The 20,502-nt window shown below is 39.4% G+C and overlaps 2 protein-coding genes across 2 annotated transcripts; both read left to right on the top strand.

Moving 5' to 3' along the window:
* Window positions 1–1,577: 1,577 nt before the first annotated feature.
* On the top strand, window positions 1,578–5,908 carry LOC130215943 (gastrula zinc finger protein XlCGF49.1-like). Its single transcript, XM_056447813.1, has 2 exons — window positions 1,578–1,652; window positions 5,143–5,908. The coding sequence occupies exon 2, from the start codon at window positions 5,151–5,153 to the stop codon at window positions 5,766–5,768; it is 618 nt and encodes a 205-aa protein (XP_056303788.1). The 5' UTR covers window positions 1,578–1,652; window positions 5,143–5,150; the 3' UTR covers window positions 5,769–5,908.
* A 5,474-nt stretch (window positions 5,909–11,382) lies between these two features.
* LOC130215940 (zinc finger protein 239-like) lies at window positions 11,383–20,474 on the top strand. The gene is made up of 3 exons (XM_056447808.1): window positions 11,383–11,432; window positions 14,319–14,528; window positions 18,451–20,474. The coding sequence occupies exons 2-3, from the start codon at window positions 14,474–14,476 to the stop codon at window positions 19,089–19,091; spliced, it is 696 nt and encodes a 231-aa protein (XP_056303783.1). The 5' UTR covers window positions 11,383–11,432; window positions 14,319–14,473; the 3' UTR covers window positions 19,092–20,474.
* The last annotated feature ends 28 nt before the right edge of the window (window positions 20,475–20,502 follow it).

Here is a 20,502-nt window from a genome sequence, read left to right on the forward strand (position 1 = left end):
ATAGCTAAGTATGGTGACCAATACTCTGAATTTGTGCTCTGCACTTAACCCATCCAAGTGCACACTTTTACCACCGACAATCCCTGCCGGACTTGAACCTTATGATCCCAATTCCAACTCTCTAAACATTAGGCCATGACTCCAAACAACTCCAACCAAATGGATAGTTACTGGACTTTGACATGCACTTGCCACTGCAAGCAACTGCTGTGTAAGCATTACCTCAGATTCCAAAACTCCCTCAGCTTCTGCTCCTCACCAAGAAGCCTCCAGCCATCCTTACAAGAGCTTGGCATACCTCTGGAGGCCACCTCAGTATCGTTGAAACACCCACCTCCACTTATACTAGTTTATCAGCGATTCCAAGTTTCCATACAGGCCAATTTTGGCCACCAATTAGGCGCTTTTCCTACACACTCATTTCTGCAACCCAGCACCACCTCTTACCATCTTCAGAGTTGTGTATCTCTCTTCTGATTTTCTTCCTTACTCTTTCTCAGCTACCCCTAGCGTGAGGCTGTCTCAACAATCGGGATCTGCTTTGATTACTTCTTTGCCTCTTTTTCCATCTTCCTAATTTTTCCCTTCATCAAGCACAGAGCCAAGAGTGATGCCTACCTCACCTGCCAATTATCCTCCTCTTTCTTCAGCCTGTCCACCATCCTGTTAACCTTATTCTTGACATCGGAGCAGGCGCAGCCATCGGAATCTTTTAGACTTCCACTCTCATTCACTTATGTTGATTTTAAACTTATTTTCTTTTGACAGTATTCTACTTTTTATCTATGGTCATGAACACACATGTTTATAGGGCAAGTAGTTTGAGCAATTTACAAATACAAAATAAATGTCGAAGACTTTCAGGTTCAGTGTTACAAAAATAAGATGGTGGTGTAAAGTCTTTGTATAGAATTTATTAATGAACACATTTCAGGGATATTACGGTTATTTATTATATGTGTTGTTTATTATTCATATATTTAATTATATCCGCAATAAGCCATTGTTACCTGTTTTAGTAAAGTAAATTAAAAATCTCAAAAATTGTAAAGCTATAAAAACCTTTAATCTATTTGAAAATTATAATATTAATAATTGGTGACTTTATTTATTTATTTTTTGGGGGTAATTATACATGTAATTGAGCTCTGAACATTTATTTTCCTGTTTTTATTTTTATATTTGTAAGCCTCTGTTCAGTTTTGTACACTAAACTTTCGTTTTTGTCTTTGCTTCGTAATTTTTATTTATTTATCTATTTTTTTAAATCGAACATACAGTAATTAACATCAAGTTGGCATTATCAGTACATCTTCACATTAGAAAAACAAAATAAAGGTGCAAATAAGGAACAAATTACAAATACTAACATAAAAGTAGGTAAAATAATAAGCAGATATGTATAATAAAAAAGGAAAGGGGCTTAGGGTTTTCCTGTAATTTGTACGTTTCCATCAAAGACAAGGTTAATTGTTTAGCTTTGTAACTATAATTTCTCAATAAAAAAAAATTATTTTCGTATGGTATTACACCGCCACATCAATAGATGGCGCTGAGTTGATGTGAACGTCTCGAGAAATCCACTTCCTGTTCGGCGGACTAAACGGACTGCTGCTGTGGAAAGACGCAAATTGTTTGTCTGTTTTTCACAGGTAAGATTGTGTTTCATTAAAATCTCTATTTCGTTGCACATGTGGTAATCAAAGCATTATTCAGACGCGTTTGCTTGAGTTTGGAAGTGTATATATAATCTATTAAGTGTTTTGGTTTCTAAGGGTTGTAAACATAGACGAAGAGTGCGTTTCGCTTTGTTTAAAGCTTGATTTATGTTAGCTGGTATTATAGAAGAGTATCACCAGGCTGAAATATTAAAGCTACAGCTTGTGTTATGTTACGGTATAAGAGTTTTCAGCTTAGTCACCATTTTGAGTGTTCTCTGTATGTTTCTGTCTGTCTGTCTGTGTGCGCGCGCGTGCGTGTGCGCGCGTGCATTTAACATTGTCATATTAAATTAACATGTCAAATATAATGAAATCTAGTATTGTCTAAAGAAGTCTGGGCTTTAGGACTTAATAATAGCTGTTTTTGCAGTCTTGTCAGCTATCTAATTGTTATAAAATCTGTGTAAGATTTGGTGTTTTGCTAGATAAATGTTGATGAACAATTTACTTGTTTTTTTTTATTGGGGAAATCTACACAGCTGCAGACATTTTGACAAATAGGTAAAGATCCCCCAGAGTCCAGATTAAGCTTATCCATACATAATTAAACAAAATGTCTTGCTTCTGTGATTATTGAACATGAGTATGTGCACGCAGACATGAGCACAGATCCTATTAGTCTAGTTACAAATTACACAGTATTTAAGCATCCATATGAAAACCATTGTCTGAACTGACAGAATATATATATATATTAATAAATAGCTTTCTTTTATTAAATTAACTGTCGATTACTAAAAATGTAATATATTATTTTTGGTCATCGATTAAATTGATTACTTTGATGTTTCAGGCATTCAAAATAAAAGTTAGTTTTGTCATAATATTTATGTGTGTTCTATGTATATATATATATATATATATATATATATATATATATATATACATATACATACATGTATATATTCAAGAAAATAAATGTTTATATTTAGATATATATAAATATAAATATAAAACTGAAACACTGTCCAATTTAGCGTTAGAGTTTCATTGCTAGATTTGACCAGGCTGGTGGCCAATCTTCATACATACATATATATATATATATATATATATATATATATATATATATATATATATATATATATATATATATATATATATATATACACACTACCTGACAGAAGTCTTGTCATCAATCCCAGTTGTAAGAGAAGTAATAACTTGACTTTTAAGTTGATCAATCATTTGGAAAAGTGTCAGAAGGTGGATTTTTCTGCAGAATCATCTGTTGATCTGCATCCAAATCATCACCAATACTGCTGAAGACCTACTGGAACCCGAATGGACCAAGATTCTCATAAAAATCAGTCAAGTTTGGTGAAGGAAAAATCATGGTTTGGGGTTATATTCAGTATGGGGGCGTGCGAGAGATCTGCAGAGTGGATGATCAACATCAACAGCCTGAGGTATCAAGACATTTGTGCTGCCCATTACATTACAAACCACAGGAGAGGGACAATTCTCCAGCAGGATAGCGCTCCTTCTCATACTTCAGCCTCCACATCAGAGTTCCTGAAAGCAAAGAAGGTCAAGCTGCTCCAGGATTGGCCAGCCCAGTCACCAGACATGAATGTTATTGAGCACGTCTGGGGTAAGATGAAGGAGGAGGTGTTGAAGATGAACACAAAGACTCTTGATGAACTCTGGGAGTCCTGCAAGAAGGCTTTCTTCACCATTCCAGATGACTTTATTAATCAGTGATTTGAGTCATGTCAGAGATGTATGGATGCAGTCCTCCAAGCTCATGATGGAGTCAGACACAATATTCATTCTGTTTCCACTGCAGCATGAGCACATATTCTATACTGGACATTATTGAAGGTTCAGTGAGCAGACTTTAGTCTAAGCAGAGTCAGACCTTACTGTCCTAATCAAATCAGTCAACATCAAGACATGATCAGATTTTATTGTGCTCAAATAAGAGTCATCTAGAGGCCTTTACCTTTCATATAGACACTTCTGACACCAAATCATCAACTAGAAGTCAAGTTAGTATTTGTTGTTCTTTAAACTTGGAGAGGCCACAAGACTTATGTCAGGTAATCTCATGCCTTCTAAGGCCATGTACGCAGGTATTTTTATAAACAGTCTACCCCGCTTTCATAAAAAAAAAACAAAAAAAAATCTCCATCTTCATTAAAACGCTGATATGCTTGTTAAGGGCACGCCGAACCATCAGGTGTCGATAATGACACTTTGATGCTGGGTTCACACCAAATGGGGAATTAAGTATTTTCGCCAGTAAACTGCATACAAGTCAAAGCAAACATGAGAACAGAGGCGAACTACTGTCTTGTGATGCGGAATACACAACATGTTTGCTGCAAAGATGTGGAATCAGTTGTGTTTCTGTGTTTGGTGCAAACCCAGCCATGTTGGGCAATGAGAAAGGAGAAAACGGCGCACACTCTGACATCATGAGGCAAAAACTCTGTTGCTTATCGACAATAGTCACATTGCAGGATTATATTATTTATTAAAGATTAAAAGATAAAGATATTATTATTAATACAATGATGACTGTGTTATTTCACATCTGATGGTTCATTTTCTGAACTTGAATACTGTTAGACTCCACTGCTTATTTAAAGTTGTATTTTTGTAAGCTTGCTATTAATTATATTTTATGCAGATGCACTGCATCCTGGTCAATCTAAATTAATGAAATCTGTCCAAATAGAGCCATTCAAAACATCTGGAGAAAATGTATATTGTCAGGTATTTCCAATATCGCGCAGCGCTAGTCCAGGGATGGGCAAACTCGATCCTGGAGGGCCGGTGTCCCTGCATAGTTTTGCTCCAACCCTAATCAAACACACCTGCTTGTAGCTTTCTAGTGATCTTGAAGACACTAATTAGGGTGCTCAGGTGTGTTTGATTAGTGTTGGAGCAAAACTCTGCAGGGACACCGGCCCTCCAGGATCGAGTTTGCCCATGCCTGCCCTAGCCGGAGTTTGTAAAAAGTTTCAGTCAACAGATACTCCATTTTCTTTTTTTGTATTATTTTTTAGGGGGGTTTTCTCCTTTAATTGGGGGAAGGATCGGCATAGGACCTCGAAGTGGGACTCGAACTTGGGTCGCCGTGAACATTGGAGTGCCATGTATTGACGCACTAACCACTACACTATTGGCATTGACCAGATATGCCATTTTCATGTTGACAAACAGTGAAACCGTGTAGAAAAAACTGAGTTTTGAAAATACCTGTGTTCATTTGGACAGGAGCAGCATGTGTATTGTGAATAGCAAAGGGCCTAAAACCGATCCTTGAGGCACTCCATACTTTCCTGGCCTGACTTTTGACTGTTGTTCATTTATATTTACCAACCGTTAGCAGTCAGTTTAGTCTGACTTAAACTATCAGAAAGCCTGTCCCCGGACACCTGTGTAATTGAGTTGATCTTTATTTTGATTTCAGATCTGACGATGGAGAACGAGGAGAAATTCGATCCCGTCAGGAGCTGTTGGACCTGCACTGAGTGTGGGAAGAGTTTCACATGCAAGCGGAGTCTGGTGGTTCACATGAACATCCACACCGGAGAGAAACCGCACACGTGTACTGAGTGTGGGAAGAGTTTCCGACAATCATCGTCTCTTTATCAGCACATGAGGATCCACACGGGACAGAAAAAATTCATCTGCGATCAGTGTGGGATGAGTTTCAGACAGTCACCGCACCTTAAACGACACATGATGATCCACACAGGAGAGAAGACGCACAAGTGTGATCAATGCTGTAAGACTTTTTTGAGGGCTTCAGGGCTGAAGGTCCATTTCAGAGTTCATACAAAGGAGAAGCCGTATTCGTGTTCTCTGTGTGTAAAGAGTTTTACACACAAACAGAATTTAATGAAGCATCAGATAGTGCACACCGGCGTGAGAGAGTTTGTGTGCTTCGAGTGTGAGAAGACTTTTATTTCAGCTGAACATTTGAAACTGCACCAGAGGATTCACACCGGAGAGAAGCCGTACGAGTGTTCACACTGCTACAAGAGGTTCAGTCGGTCAGGACATCTGAAAGCACACGAGAGGGTTCACATTTGAGAGAAACCCTACTGATGACACTGGTGCAGCATGATATATGTTAATGTGTGAAAAGAGTTTCTCAAATCAGAATCATGTTCGCTGTGATTAGTTATTACACACCTAGTTACTATAATTAAACCAACCGCTGAAAAAGTAAAGTCTTCATTTTATTTAATTACGGTTACTATTAGGGCTGCACCATATTGGAACAATCTGATATACTAACACTGTGATATGAATACAGTTTGACAAGATCTGAGGTGTGTGTGTGTGTGTTCGGGGCTGGACTCATAACCAAACAATGATGGTTTGTCTGAGAACGTGATGATTGGCTTAGAGTGCACTCACACTATGCTGTCCGAACCGTGCCTAGGCCTGTTTCCCGGTTCGTTTTAGAAGTGTAGGTGCTCTGAGTTGGGCTCAGGCGCGGTTCAGTTGGCCAGTTCTTGCCTGGTTGGAAGAGGTGTGCGAGAGCGCGGTTCACTTAGGCTCCTGAGCTTGAAACTTAAAACGAAACGAGTTATTAATCATTCTTACTGTTCAATGAAAACGATCTGTCGAAGATTATTAAAACGCAAACCCCTCGCTGCACGACAGCTGCACCTTCAGCAGACCTCCTAACTGTGCGTTCACACCGAAGGCGGTGAGAGCGTCACAGGTCGCTCTGGCCGCTCTGGCGACAACGCTGTCTGCCTTCAGCTCCGGCGGCGAGAACGTCAAAATTCGCTACATTGATCTCGTATTTAAAGGGGCCGTTGCACCATATCAGTTACATTCCTGCATAAAACATGCTCTCTAGCATGAAAACATGCACACTTCTTATCAAATTCATTTAACAATGGAAGATCAAGTTGCATGTGGTGTTGCTTTGCTCCACTTGATTATACAATATGTCCATATGTTTAAAATATCCTGAAGCAGCAATACTGTTTTGTACTGTAGCATGAGATATACAACATTAATGCACATTAGTAACTCGCCAGTTACTTATTTAATGCATGTTCCTTTATGAAAACATTGGAAATAATTGGAAATCCGGCGACTGCAATAATCCAACCCTTGGGAACAACTATGGTCGGAAGCAAAGTCCACAGGTTTGTGTTCTCTGAACTCCTCTCAAGCTGTGGGCTTCTTCATTCTGATTGCTTGCCACCGAACCGCGTCATAGCTCATTGCCATAAAGTTGACTTGATTTCAACTCTCCTCGACGCCCACACTGGCGAAGACGCGCCACGCTGCTCCTCGCCATTTATCGCCGCCGACTCTCATTAAAAATGAATGATTTCCGGCTACTTTCACGCTCTCGCGGCTTTTGGTGTGAACGTACGGTAATTCCTGCAGCACGAGGACTTGTTTATGATCGTCAAAGGTGGCTGATCTGTTCTGCGAAATATTTGACTGTGGGTCACCGCATCCCAAATGACTAAAACAATATAACTAAAGAAATGTCCACTGTGCTGAGCGAGAGCGCTTCTTACTGAACAGCGCATCATCGATGACGTAAGCGTGCTCAGGCGCAAATGCAATGTGAGTTTGGGCCGTCGAGGGACACGGGAGGGGAACAAGCATGCTTCGGCCCGGTTCAAGGCAACTGTACATAGTGTGAGTACACCCATAGAGTACATTTCCATTTCCAGTTCTCACATACACCAACGACCAGGAGTCAGAACAATGGCAAATCAACAAGTTCAAAGGTAGCATTTGCAAACTGGAAATATAAACACTACTTCTCCCTAGTTGAGGTGAAAGGCAAGAATGTTTATGTGTCGCGCAATCGTACAACATCCCCAAGGAATGTCAGTGACGAGTAATTCTAATCTAATCTCCTCACGTCGACACATGCCGCCACAACATCTAACATCCTGCTACCAAAGGAGGAGACAAAGCCACGATGTCAAAACAAATACCCTTAATTTTTCTCCACTGCAAGCACTCATTACTCAGAATTAAACTAAATAATATGTATATAAATATTCCAGGAAATGCTGCCGTTGTCTCTCGCATTGTCACACAACAACATTAAAATAGTGTAGATTAGTGGACAATGTTTTAGATTTATTTTATAATCATTTGACAAATTAGGTTTTTTTTAGAGTAACGCAATAGTTACTTTCCCTGGTCATTAGTTACTTTTATAATTATGTAACTCTGTGTAAGGCAAGGGTGTCTAACTCCGTTCCTGGAGGGCCGCAGCTCTGCACAGTTTAGTTCCAACCCTAATTAAACACACCTGATCATACTAATTGAGTCCTTCAGGCTTGTTTGAAACATACAGGCAAGTGTGTTGAAGCAGGGCTGGAACTAAACTGTGCAGGGCTGCGGCCCTTCAGGAACTGAGTTTTTTTTTTATTTAGGGGTTTTTACCTTTATTGACAGGACAGTGGAGATTTACAGACAGGAAAGTGTGGGGAGCAGAGATATGGGAAGGATCGGCAAAGGACCTTGAGCCAGGAATCGAACTCGGGTCGCCGCGAGCACCTGAGTGCTATGTGTCGACACACTAACCACTAGGCTATTGGTGCTGCCTGGAAGCTGAGTTTGTCAATTCACTCGGAGGCCATCTTTGAAACGCTTCTCGGCATTCTGTTTGAAATCAAATTCTCGAAAATACTTGCCAAGATTATGATTGAATTTCATATTAGGAATAATCAATAAAATTAAACAACATCTGACTCTTTAGTTTAATTTTTGAACGTCCAAATCACGCAAAATCTGGTCTGAGCCCCTCCCCCAGAGTATCATCAGTCTATAGCGATCGGTGATTGGTTCCTAGAAGGTGGGCTTTGTTCACCATATAGCGATCGATGATTGGCTCCTGTACTAGTAGGCAGGGCTTCATTCGCCATAATGACCGTTACGAACGATACGAGTGACATGTCTTGTGTATTCTATAGTCTTTGCTATAACTAATTACTCAGGAACGGGCCCAACACTGGTAATCAGGTACAGAAATTGAATAATCACAACGCAAAAATTGCTTCGTCTCATTCAAATATCCGAAACTTCTTAGAGCAAGTAAACATTTAGTTTTGTATCAAGTCAACATGAAGAGTTTTTCCTTAAAACAAGCTAAATAATCTTGTTTTAGCATTGAAATGTGGATATTTGGACTAGAAACAAGACAAATTTTATGTAAGTTTTTTTTTTTGGATAAATCATATAAATTGTGTTTGATTAAATACAATTCTGTAGCTCCTGGTCAACTATATTTCGGACTGACCATTGCAAATCTTGCAATGTGACTATTGCAGATGCACACACTGCGTACACATGCTGAAACCATCTATCGTGCAGCCCTAGTTACTAGACTGTAAATAAATTTAGCATTATTTAAATAAATTCACAGATGCATAAATAGCACATAGTGTGTTTCTAACACTTTTTAGCATTAAACCAGGAAATGCTAAGTAGGCCTGTCACAATAATCAATAAACCAATTTATACTGCAATATTTCTACATGACCTCAATCATTTTTGGTGTTGAAATATACAGTTAAAGTTGAATTATTAGCCCCCCCCCCCCTTTGTTTTGTTTTTTTATTTATTTATTATTTTTTTATATTTCCTAAATTATGTTTAGCAGAGCAAGGAAATTTTCACAGTATGCCTGATAATATTTTTTCTTCTGTAGAAAGTCTTATTTGCTTTATTTCAGCTAGAATAAAAGCTGTTTAAAATTTTTTAAAGCCATTTTAAGGATAATATTATTAGCCCCTTTAAAGCAATTTTTTATAGTCTACAGAAACCAATGCTTTACAATAACTTGCCTAATTACCCTAACCTGCCTAGTTAACCTAATTAACCTAGTGAAGCCTTTAAATGTCACTTTAAGCTGTATAGAAGTGTCTTGAAGAATATCTAGTCTAATATTATTTACTGTCATCATGACAAAGAGAAAATAAATCAGTTATTAGAGATGAGTTATTAAAACTATTATGATTAGAAATGTGCTGAAAAAAAATCAGGAATTGGGAGGAAAAATGGAAAAATAAATGAGGGGGGGGGGCTAATAATTCTGACTTCAACTATATATTTACAAATTCACAAATAACGTTAAAGATATTTTACAAGAACATTTACATCTTACCTCACCGATGTCAAAGATAATAATTGGACATTTACTTAATAGTATATTTAATAGGATATATAATAGGACATTTACATCGTTTTTTGACATGAGATTACAGAATCAAAATAACCTTAAGAATGAAAAGCCTTAGTCTCTGAAAGAGTGTTTATGGCTATTTGCATTATTATGCTGTTCATTGTATAATCAGTGGCATAAAATTATCTCAAAATGACTAATATCACGTATCGCAACAATTTCCATGACATTATATCGCACAACAAAAATTCCTCATCATGATAGGCCTAATGCTAAGGTAGTGAGCCACATTGGTAGAGTGAGGCTGTCAATTTCTGGCTTGTTTATTATCATTTATTTAATTAGTAAGTACTTTAAGCAGACATAACACTTTAAGCATGTGCATATTCACTGCTGGCATGGGTAACATGTTAGGACAACAAGGCCAGGTCCAGCGTATAACATTGTTCTGATGCTGAAAGCTTTATATATATACCTTTTTGCAGTTCTGTGTGTGGTGGTGATTTAATAATCAAGACTTTTCTCTGCATCTACATACTGTTGCTTTTCTGCTGGTTTAAGAGCTTCTATTATCGTCTTTTCAAGATATTTTGGTTCAAATTATTTTCATGAATGAATGTAATAATGCATATTGTTTTTCTCCCTTTTATAAGTAAAGTTTTTCTCAGTCTGAGGCTCAAGAGTTTCTCTTTTATTTTGTTTATTTCATCGAGCAGCTCTCAATCTTAAAGCATCACAGAATGTTTAGCTTCAGTGTAATTTCATTCATCCATTTTACTTCGGCTTAGTCGGGGAGTCACCACAGCGGAATGAACCGCCAACTTATCCAATATATGTTTTACACTGCGGATGCTCTTCCAGCTGCAACCCAGTACTGGGAAACATCCATACACATTCATTCTCACACACACACACACACACACACACACACACACACACACACACACACACACACACACACACACAGACACACACACACTAAGGACAATTTAATTAATCAATTCCCCTATAGCACATGTGTTTGGACTGTGGGGAGCACCCGGAGGAAACCCACGCCAACACGGGGAGAACATGCAAACTCCACACAGAAACACCAACTGACCCAGCCGAGGCTCGAACCAGCGACCTTCTTGCTGTGAGGCGACTGAGCTAACCACTGAGCCACCATGTCACTCTCAATGTAAATTCTCTACTACTCTGAAAGCTCATAGAAACAAACAAACATAATAAACTCTGTTAGATACTTAGTCTTGAATAATGTTTACAGATACATATCTTATTTACTCAATAGACCAATATGATGGTCCCTATTTATTAACTGTAATTATCTTTGTGTAATCAAAGCCATTGTGGTTATGGTGCAGTTTGAAATAAAGTATTTAAAATTATTTGACTGCTTATTTAAATATAGCTGAATTTCTTTCCCCAAATATCCATTCCGGTAAGATTGGTGACCTCTCTTGTTCACAGTCCTCTGTCTCTCAGCACATTATTTGGGATTACTCAAAACTTCGTCTTGCAATGATGACGTCATCAGCAGCGCGCGTTCCCGTCTCTATTTTCTGGGACGAGTCGAGGTGAGTTGAACAGTTTACATTAATTTCCTCATATTTACCCAAATGTAAGTTTACAGCTTACACGCAGCGGTTTACAGACTGTCCAGATATCAAACTGACCCAATTTCAGGCTAATATTGACGTCGCTTCAAACTCGTTTTGCTCACCGGAGTAATGTTGAATCAACGTCCGAGATGTCATTCAGAAGTAACGTCAAATTGACGCAGTTTGTTTACGTTGAGTGGATGTTTATTTCCAGTCGATAGAAACTGTAACGCTAAACTCAACTTAATAGGGGTGTCTACCTAACTTTGACACAATGTTGGTTTAAGATTGTTTGATCAACAAAATATCAACTTAAATCCAATCAATATTGCATTAACACGTTTTCTACTCGTAAAAGTTTCAAAAGTACTTAATGCTAATGCTTAATTTAGCATGTCTATTTGACAATTCACTAAACACACCACAATATTTCTGTTTATACAACCACATCATTTCTTTCTTTATACAAAAATATATAGAGCTACAACTTTCTGTGTACAAACATTCTGTACAGAGAGTACACACAATGTGCGCAGTGGGTAGCGATGTCGCCTGATGGCACAGTGGTTCGAGTCCCGGCTGGGTCAGTTGGCATTTTTATAGTTTGCATGTTCTGTGTGGAGTTTACATGTTCTCCCTGTGTTGGCGTGGGTTTCTTTGGTTTCCCCTACAGTCCAAACACATGCGCTGTAGGGGAATTGATGAACTCAATTGGCTGTAGTGTACTAGTGTGTGTGTGAATGAGTTTGTGTGGTTGTTTCCCAGTATTGGGTTGCGGCTGAAAGCACATCCGCTGCGTAAAACATGCCGGAACAGCTAGCGATTCATTTCGCTGTGCGACCCCTGATTATCAAAGGGACTAAGCCGAAAAGAAAATGAATTAATAATGCAACCTTTTTGTCAAGTGTTAACAAAGACATATTAAAGTGGTAACACAGCTCAGTGGTTAGCACTGCTGCCTCACAGCAAAAAGGTCGCTGGTTTGAGTCCCGGCTGGGTCAGTTGGCATTTCTGTGTGGAGTTTGCATGTTCTCCCAGTGTTGCCGTGGGTTTCCTTCAGGTGCTCCGTTTTCCCTCACAGTCCAAACACATGCGCTATAGGGGAATTGGGTGAACAAAAATTTCCGTTGTGAATGAGTGTGTATGGGTGTTTCCCAGTACTGGGTCGCAGCTGGAAGGGCATCCACTGTGTAAAACATGCTGGATAAGTTGGCGGTTCATTCCTCTGTGGCGACCCCAGATAAATAAAGGGACTAAGCCTAAGAAAAATGAATGAATGAATGAATATTATCAAAGTACTTTATAATATCAAGATGTAGTGTGAACTGTTTAGGCCAGGGTTGGAAAAACTGAAAAAGATGTTAACCACAATTTTATAGATGTTTCGAGTGCTTTGAATGCTGTGTAAATACACAGTACAGTTTTGTGCTTATTGCAACATGATCCAACAGTCCTATGTTCTGCATGAAATGGGGACGTCCCAGGAAACACTGTTTTTCGCTGTATTTGGACTTTAAAAAAAACAATTTTGGAGTAAATCATCTTTTAAACCATAGGTCACAAACTCAATACCTGGAGGGCCACAGCTCTGCAGTTTTGCTCCAACCTTAATCAAACACAGCTGATCCAAATAATCAAGTTGTTAAAAAGAGTCTTGAACACCTTGATTAAGTAGCTCAGGTGAGTTTGATTAGGATTGGAGCAAAACTGCAGAGCTGTGGCCCTCCAGGAATTGAGTTTGAGACATGGTTTTAACGCTACTGGAACGACTACTACAGGCAACATCTCATGTAACATGAGCTTATGAGCTGGTGATGCCATGTGCTGTGCAATTTCTGAAGGCTGGTTTATAATTCTGCGTCGAGTGATCTGCGTAACCTATGGCGCCTGTCTTGTGTGTAGCTGTGCATTTATACTTCTGCACCCTGTTTGTGTTGCTCTGCAATACCACTTCTAAACCACTAGCTGGCAGTAGGTTTTTATATTCCTCTGTTTCGAGTTTCTTCACTGGTGTTTTGTTTTTTTTCTGAACGCTCTCTTAATGCACAAGTACGTCAAACTTGCTCATTCAGAGGTGGGAACTGGCAGACGTGCAACAACTTAAATCATAAGGTAAACATAAAACAACAGTTTCTACCTAGAGCTACTTTACGGGACTCCACACTTGTAAACACTCTCTCCATCAGGCTCGCGGCTCTCAGCACCCCCCACACTCATCACTGTTACCAAGCCAACCAATCACAGAGCTTGTGTCACCCATCATTGCAACGTGTAGTTACGTTTTGTTCGAGAGGTCACAGTCAGGGCTATGCGACCGTGCGAAGGCTGCACCAAACCATATGCATGGGCTCGATGCAGAAGTATAAATCAGCCTTCATGGGGAATATTTTCATCCCTACCATGACGAGTTTAATTTAGCTGAGCAGATTTCATCTTCTTTTTATTGAGTTTTTGTAATAGAATGTTTGTAGAAGAGTGTCTGGTGCATACGGAGAGGAAATAGTGCATCTCCCACAGGTGGTTTATCAAGCTTGCAAACTCAGAAATGCACAGTGTTTTCCCAGAAACATGGACTGTTTATAGGGACGTGTCTGGTGCAGTTTAAAAGGGAGTGCTGTTGTTGGACAAATAAACGATTAAGTATTGATGAAACAGAACTCTTGCTCATAAATCAATGAAGCCATGAGTTGTGAAGAGACTGCTGAATCACTGAGACCAAACCACTATCCTTTGTGTGTATACATATATATTCGAAAGCAACCTCTCTAAATGGCTAAATATAAATAGATAGGAGAATATTAAATGTGGTCAGGTTAATATAAAAATCCAAATCAGTAATTGATTTAGTGTCAATCTTTGCAGGTCTGCTCCTCCTCCTTCAGTGAAGCTCCTCCTCCATCAGTGAAGCTCCTCCTCCTTCAGTTCAGCTATAAATGCTGGAGTATTCTCATCAGTCTACAAGTGAAGATGAGCATCAGACCATCAGGAAGAAGTGAAATCTGAAGGACAGTGAGAAGATGAGTGATCCAGAAGCCTGCAGAATTAAAGAGGAAGAGGCTGAAGAAGAAATAGGTTGGTGTTCATTCTTGATTATTTCCTATAGTCAGAACAATAAATTAATTAATAAAAAAATAAATACTGAATAACCCCTGTACGGTGATTGTCTTTCTGTATCTTGTTTATCTTAGCTTTGATAAATGAAGCCAGATAAGCTGGCTAGCCAATTGAGTTTCAGTTTAGTTTGGACCAATTCTGCATTTAAGGTACCATGAAGGTAGATCAGCTTTAATCGCTCTATATAGCCATGGTATCTTATGCTACAAGGCTTACCTGCTCCTGGACAGGTTATGTTCTGACTCGGTGATCACAAACTGACACATATCTGATGCTACAGAGACACTCCCCCAGCTTCTCTTGTGCCAAAATAAGGTCAATATTGTGGATAGTAGAGACCTCTCCTCAGACTTCTTAATTCTGTCAATTGTCTGTAAGGGCAAATTCAGGAAACATGTGTAACCCACCTGTCTGACACCACCTGCTTGCTCTTAGCTGGGATTAAACTGACGATTCTTTGAACGGTAGGTGGATGCTCTAACAAGGAGGCTAAAGGCAACAGGCAATTGCGTCTATCGATAGACCACCTTTTGTAATCAGTGGTGAGATGTTCACTTCACTAGCTGGCCTTCATTACACTCACCCTCCTAAACCTCACTCATGTCTGGGTCACACACTTTCTCTGAGCTCTGATCGATCTGGTGATTCTTTACATGGGAGGCAGATGCTCTAACAAGGAAGCTAAAGACCTTCTGAGACACCTTTCGAGATCACGAGAGTGAGGTTTACGTCACTACCTGGCCTCCGCTACACATGCATTTTGATTCATTTAACATCCTAACCGATTTAAATGATCAAATATTTGAATTTGTTTTCAACCACCTCATGGTGAATCATTACATCTCCATTATTCCCGGAGGAGCTGGAGGAAGTGTCTGGGGAGAGGGAAGTCTGTGGTTCTCTCCTAAGACTGCTGCCCCCGCGACCCGGCACTGGAAAAGCGGTAGAAAATGAATGACCCCTTTAATAAGGTAGTCTTGGGGAAGGAGTTCAAGTCAAGGTGTTGTTGGAGACAAGAGACAAAACAAGGCAACAAACTGCCGACTATAGTGATTTAATTTACAAAGTGCTAAATAAATACAAACATATACCCTGTAGTATACGTAGAGCTACTTTAACAGTTGTGGTGCATCCTTTGACAACAAAGAGGATCGCTAAATCGCTTACTACTCATGTAGGTACTACATTTAAATTTTTTAATGTTCGGTATATTATGAATGTGAGTAGTATGAATGGAATTTGCATTTACTGTATCCACCAGCTATCATTATCACATGACCTGAGTCAGTTGCTGTGGTTTCACTCCCACTTCATAAGTTTTCTTGTGTGGCCTCATGGGATAGTTAAGAAATCGATTGAATGGACACTTGCAGAATCTTGCCTGAAGCAGTAGGGAATTTCTTGCCTACTGTTTTTTTCCATAAAAACTATGATTTCGGACATGCTTATTGACTCACATACTGTTTTGCAAATACTGTATTGTGGGGGAGTATGTGATTTCGCACACAGCGTAACTCTTGTCTCTGTCTCCATTTATTTACTGTGGGTTGATTTAAGCAACTGTTCATTTTATTACTGTGATTCAAAGTATCTAAATGAAAGATCTTTAATAAAGACAACAAAGAGGACTGCAACACTTGTCTCTGTTTCTCTCATTTACTGTCAGAGTTAAGAATTAAGAAAGTTCAAAGGAAAGTAAAAGTGAAAGGATAAGGTTGAAAGGCTGAGGCTATTCTCAGCTGTCAAATACAAAACATGAAGTTCACTACTTACCTGGGGTGTCTAAACATCAAGTTACTTAAGAGTTGAAAAGGTGGAAGTCCCATGACAGTGGTCTCAAACTCAATTCCTGGAGGGCCGTAGCTCTGCAGAGGTTAGCTCCAACCACCTCCAACCCACACCTGCTTAATAGTCTCTAGTAGTCTTGAACAACTTAATTATTGGATCAGCTGTGTTTGATTAAAGTCGGAGCAAAACTGGACAGAGCTGTGACCCTCCAAGAATTGAGTTTGAGACCTATGTCTTATGACATCTTCTCTATCCATCTTACCTCCTTGAGTAAAGATTAAGGTCATCAAAGAGCAGAGTGCATGTCATCTGACAACAAAGTAGCAACCAAACAAACAAAAATTGGTAAAGAAACAAAGTCTCACAAATGTCAAACTAGTCACAAAATATGTTTGCAAGGCAAGTCAAAATAAGCAAACAATCAAAAGCCCAGCTGTGTACATCAGGTTTCACATTGGATCATTCCCACCCACCATTTGCTCTGCTCTTACTACTCTCTACAAGATCTCCATTTACCCATCCAGCAGAACTTGGCATACTTCTATAAGCCAAGAGGCCACCTCAATCTCCAGTAACATCATCCCTTCGGCAGTTTCATCCACCCCACCCACCCCTAAGGTTGCAATACCTGCCCCTATTACTACAATTGTGTTAGCGGTTTCAAGTTTCCTGTTCCTTCAGGTCAATTTAGACCATGTACATGCACATTTCCCATGCCCCTGCCTCTACTCACACTCTTGTACCACAACCAAGTTGCAGGTTCAAACTGCAGTTTTAGTGCAGCTTCAAATATTTCTACAGAATTCTGAGGATTAACAGTCTTAGGTAGCAAAACGATCGGTTACATTAAAAATGTAGATTTTATTCACATTTGTTGGCCTTGTTTTGACCTTGGCCATTGTGTAGAACTGTTTGAAGCTGCACTGAATCTGTGGTTTGAGCCTGCAATTGGGTTTGGGTAAGAGTGTGGGAGTAGACACAATCTGTAGAGTAAACCTCTACAGATGATCCAGAATGCTGCGCTCATCTGGTCTTCAGTGAACCCATGGAACACCTCACTTTATCTCTCTGCACTGGTTACCGGTCGGACTCGTATCATGTTCAAATCATTGATGTTTGCTTACAGAACAACTACTGGCACTGCACCCTTTTACCTCCACCTGCTCCTGAAGGTCCACATTCCCTCCAGAAGCCTCCGGTCTGTGAGTGCTGCCTTAGTCATTTTCCGAAACCTTTTCATTCAATGTTTCACTATGGTGGAATAATCTTTCCATTACCACACAGACTGCGGATTCACGAGTATCATTGAAAAGACAACTAAAAACCCATCTTTTCCGAGGTAATCTTCACCTTTAACCCCTTTGAACAAAACCAGGAACCCTCTTCTCTTCCCCACCTCATCACGTCAACCCTAAATCATTGTTAATTCTGAGTGTGCCTCACACAGGTGAGTGGTCTGGACAAACCACCTGTAGAAAACACTCTTTCATCTCTGATACGTTAACAGACACTCGTCTCTCTTTCAAAAAAATCCCCCCTTAGAATTTTGTAACCCGTAACACACTAATAATAGTGGGGATGGGTATTGAAACTTTTTGGCAGGGGTCACTAATCTCGGTCCAGGAGGGCCGGTGTCCCTGCAGGGTTTAGCTCCAACTTGCCTCAACACACCTGCATTGATGTTTCTAGCATACCTAGTAAGACCTTAATTAGCTTGTTCAGGTGTGTTTGATTAGGGTTGGAGCTAAAATCTGCAGGACACCGGCCCTCCAGGAACAAGTTTGGTGACACCTGCTTTAGGGCATGCACGTACTACAGAGGGGAAGATGTTGCTGGAGCTTGAGACTGAGGTGACCTCCTGGCTATAATGCCAGAAGTTCTGCTGAATGGGTAAATGAGCGAGACAGGGCAAGAGAACCAATATGCGTTTACTAACTAGAACTTTGCCTTTGTACAGGTGGACTGGCACAATTTTTCACACATTGGGGTTAAATGTGCTCCTCATTACGTAATGTTGAAAGACTCAATTGTGATCACAAAAACATACACATTTCTCTCTAATTTCTTATATAAAGTTTCATTTTGATTTCAGATCTGATGTTGGACAATGAGGAGAAGCTTCACCATGACAGGAACTGTCTGACTTGCACCGAGTGTGGAAAGAGTTTCACATGCAAAAGGAGTCTTGTGGTTCACATGAACATCCACACCGGAGAGAAACCGCACACATGTGGTCAGTGTGGGAAGAGTTTCCGACAATCATCATCTCTTTATCAACACATGAGGATTCACAATGGACAGAAACCGTTCGTCTGTGATCAGTGTGGGAAGAGTTTCAGACAGTCGCCGCACCTTAAACGACACATGATGATCCACACGGGTGAAAAACCGCACAAGTGTGATCAATGCGGCAAAACATTTTTGAGGGGTTCAGATCTGAGGGTCCATTTCAGAGTTCATACAAAGGAGAAGCCGTATTCGTGTTCTCTGTGTGGAAATAGTTTTACATATCTACAGAATTTAAGAAAGCATCAGATAATTCACACTGGTGTGAAGGAGTATGTGTGCTTAGAGTGTAAGAAGCCTTTTTTTACAGCAGGACATTTGAAACTGCATCAGAGGATTCACACCGGAGAGAAGCCGTATGAGTGTTCACACTGTGGCAGGAGATTCAATCAGTCTGGACATCTCAAAACACATGAGAGGATTCACACTGGTGAGAAACTGTACTAATGACACTGGACTCGTGTGTATTGGTTTGATTTCCAGCTTTAGGGTTATGGTTTCAGTATATGATAGTAATAATTACTTACATTTATCTATTGCTTTTCTGGACACTTAAAGCGCTTTACAGGTTTTTACCAGCTTATCAGTGGAGAGGAGATCGAGTGATGAAGCCAATTATGATATGGGGTTGGTTAGGAGGTTAGGATACCAGGGACGCACCCTACTTTTTTTTGAAGGACATCTGTGATTTTTAATACCTACAGAGAGTCAGGACCTCGGTTAAAAAGATGGTGCTCACTGACATCATAGAGTCCCCATCACTATACTGGGGCATTACGTCCCACACAGACTGCGACCATGTGAGAGCTGCTGAGAAATGATATGTTCAGTTCAAAAAAACTATTATACTGTCAAATAAAAATAAAGAAACAATCAATCTACAGGCTAAAGTACAAATGAATGTAGTATAGCAAAGATATTAATAAAACGAACAGTGCTTTTCAGATTCAAATATCTAACGGCAGTTTTCCGGTAAATAAACTGACTAATATAATCAAATATAACATTGAATTTACATTCATTTACATTTATTCTCTATTAAAACAATTGCATCTTGAAAGTTGCAGGACATGTCAAATACTAAAAAAAACTATTTGATTGGTCAGATTTGATGAGAATTTATCAATACATTTTGGTGGACTATGGACTATGAATGCTAATATTTTCTATATGCATTTCTGTCAAAACCTGGAAAACAATAACAGTGTGAATGACTGGTCAGACACACAGCACTTATTATATTATAGTCCACTGCTCCAGGTCTGTGCACCGTGTGTGTGTGTTCAGTTCTCACTACTGTGTTTTGTGCATTTGGATGGGTAGAATTGTGGCACAATTTTCACTTTGTTACTTTCACTTTCACTTTGCAACACTTGTATTGGGTAGCCAGAATGCGTATCCATCAAACGAAACATACATTAGCTGAACTCTGTTTTACTGTTTGAAATATTTGAGACACATTGTTAGATTCATTATGAACTGTGGGTCAATGGTAGGCCTATGAATTTTTTTTTTTTTTACCAGGCAGGTACTGAGTTTTGAATGAGTTTATTTTAAGCTCAACTACTGATTTGCATTATATGGATAAACAAGAACTTTGTATTCAGCTAATAATCTTTGATGTTCAACTGGAGAAAAGGATCTTGAACGTCTTGGATTGCCTGGGGATTAGTAAATGAACAGCAAATTTTGTTTTGGGTGAATCCTTAATGAGTGTTTATGAGGCAAATAGAGCCTAAACATCAAGCAGTGACAAGAACAGTACAGAGGAAACGTGTACATTAAAGCACAGTAATGAAAAATAACATTTATAACTGTTGCCAGAAATTTATTTGTATAAATGTTTATATTCTTCCCA

Source organism: Danio aesculapii, chromosome 22 (genome assembly GCF_903798145.1).
Source record: "Danio aesculapii chromosome 22, fDanAes4.1, whole genome shotgun sequence".
In the NCBI taxonomy this organism is placed as follows: domain Eukaryota; kingdom Metazoa; phylum Chordata; class Actinopteri; order Cypriniformes; family Danionidae; genus Danio; species Danio aesculapii.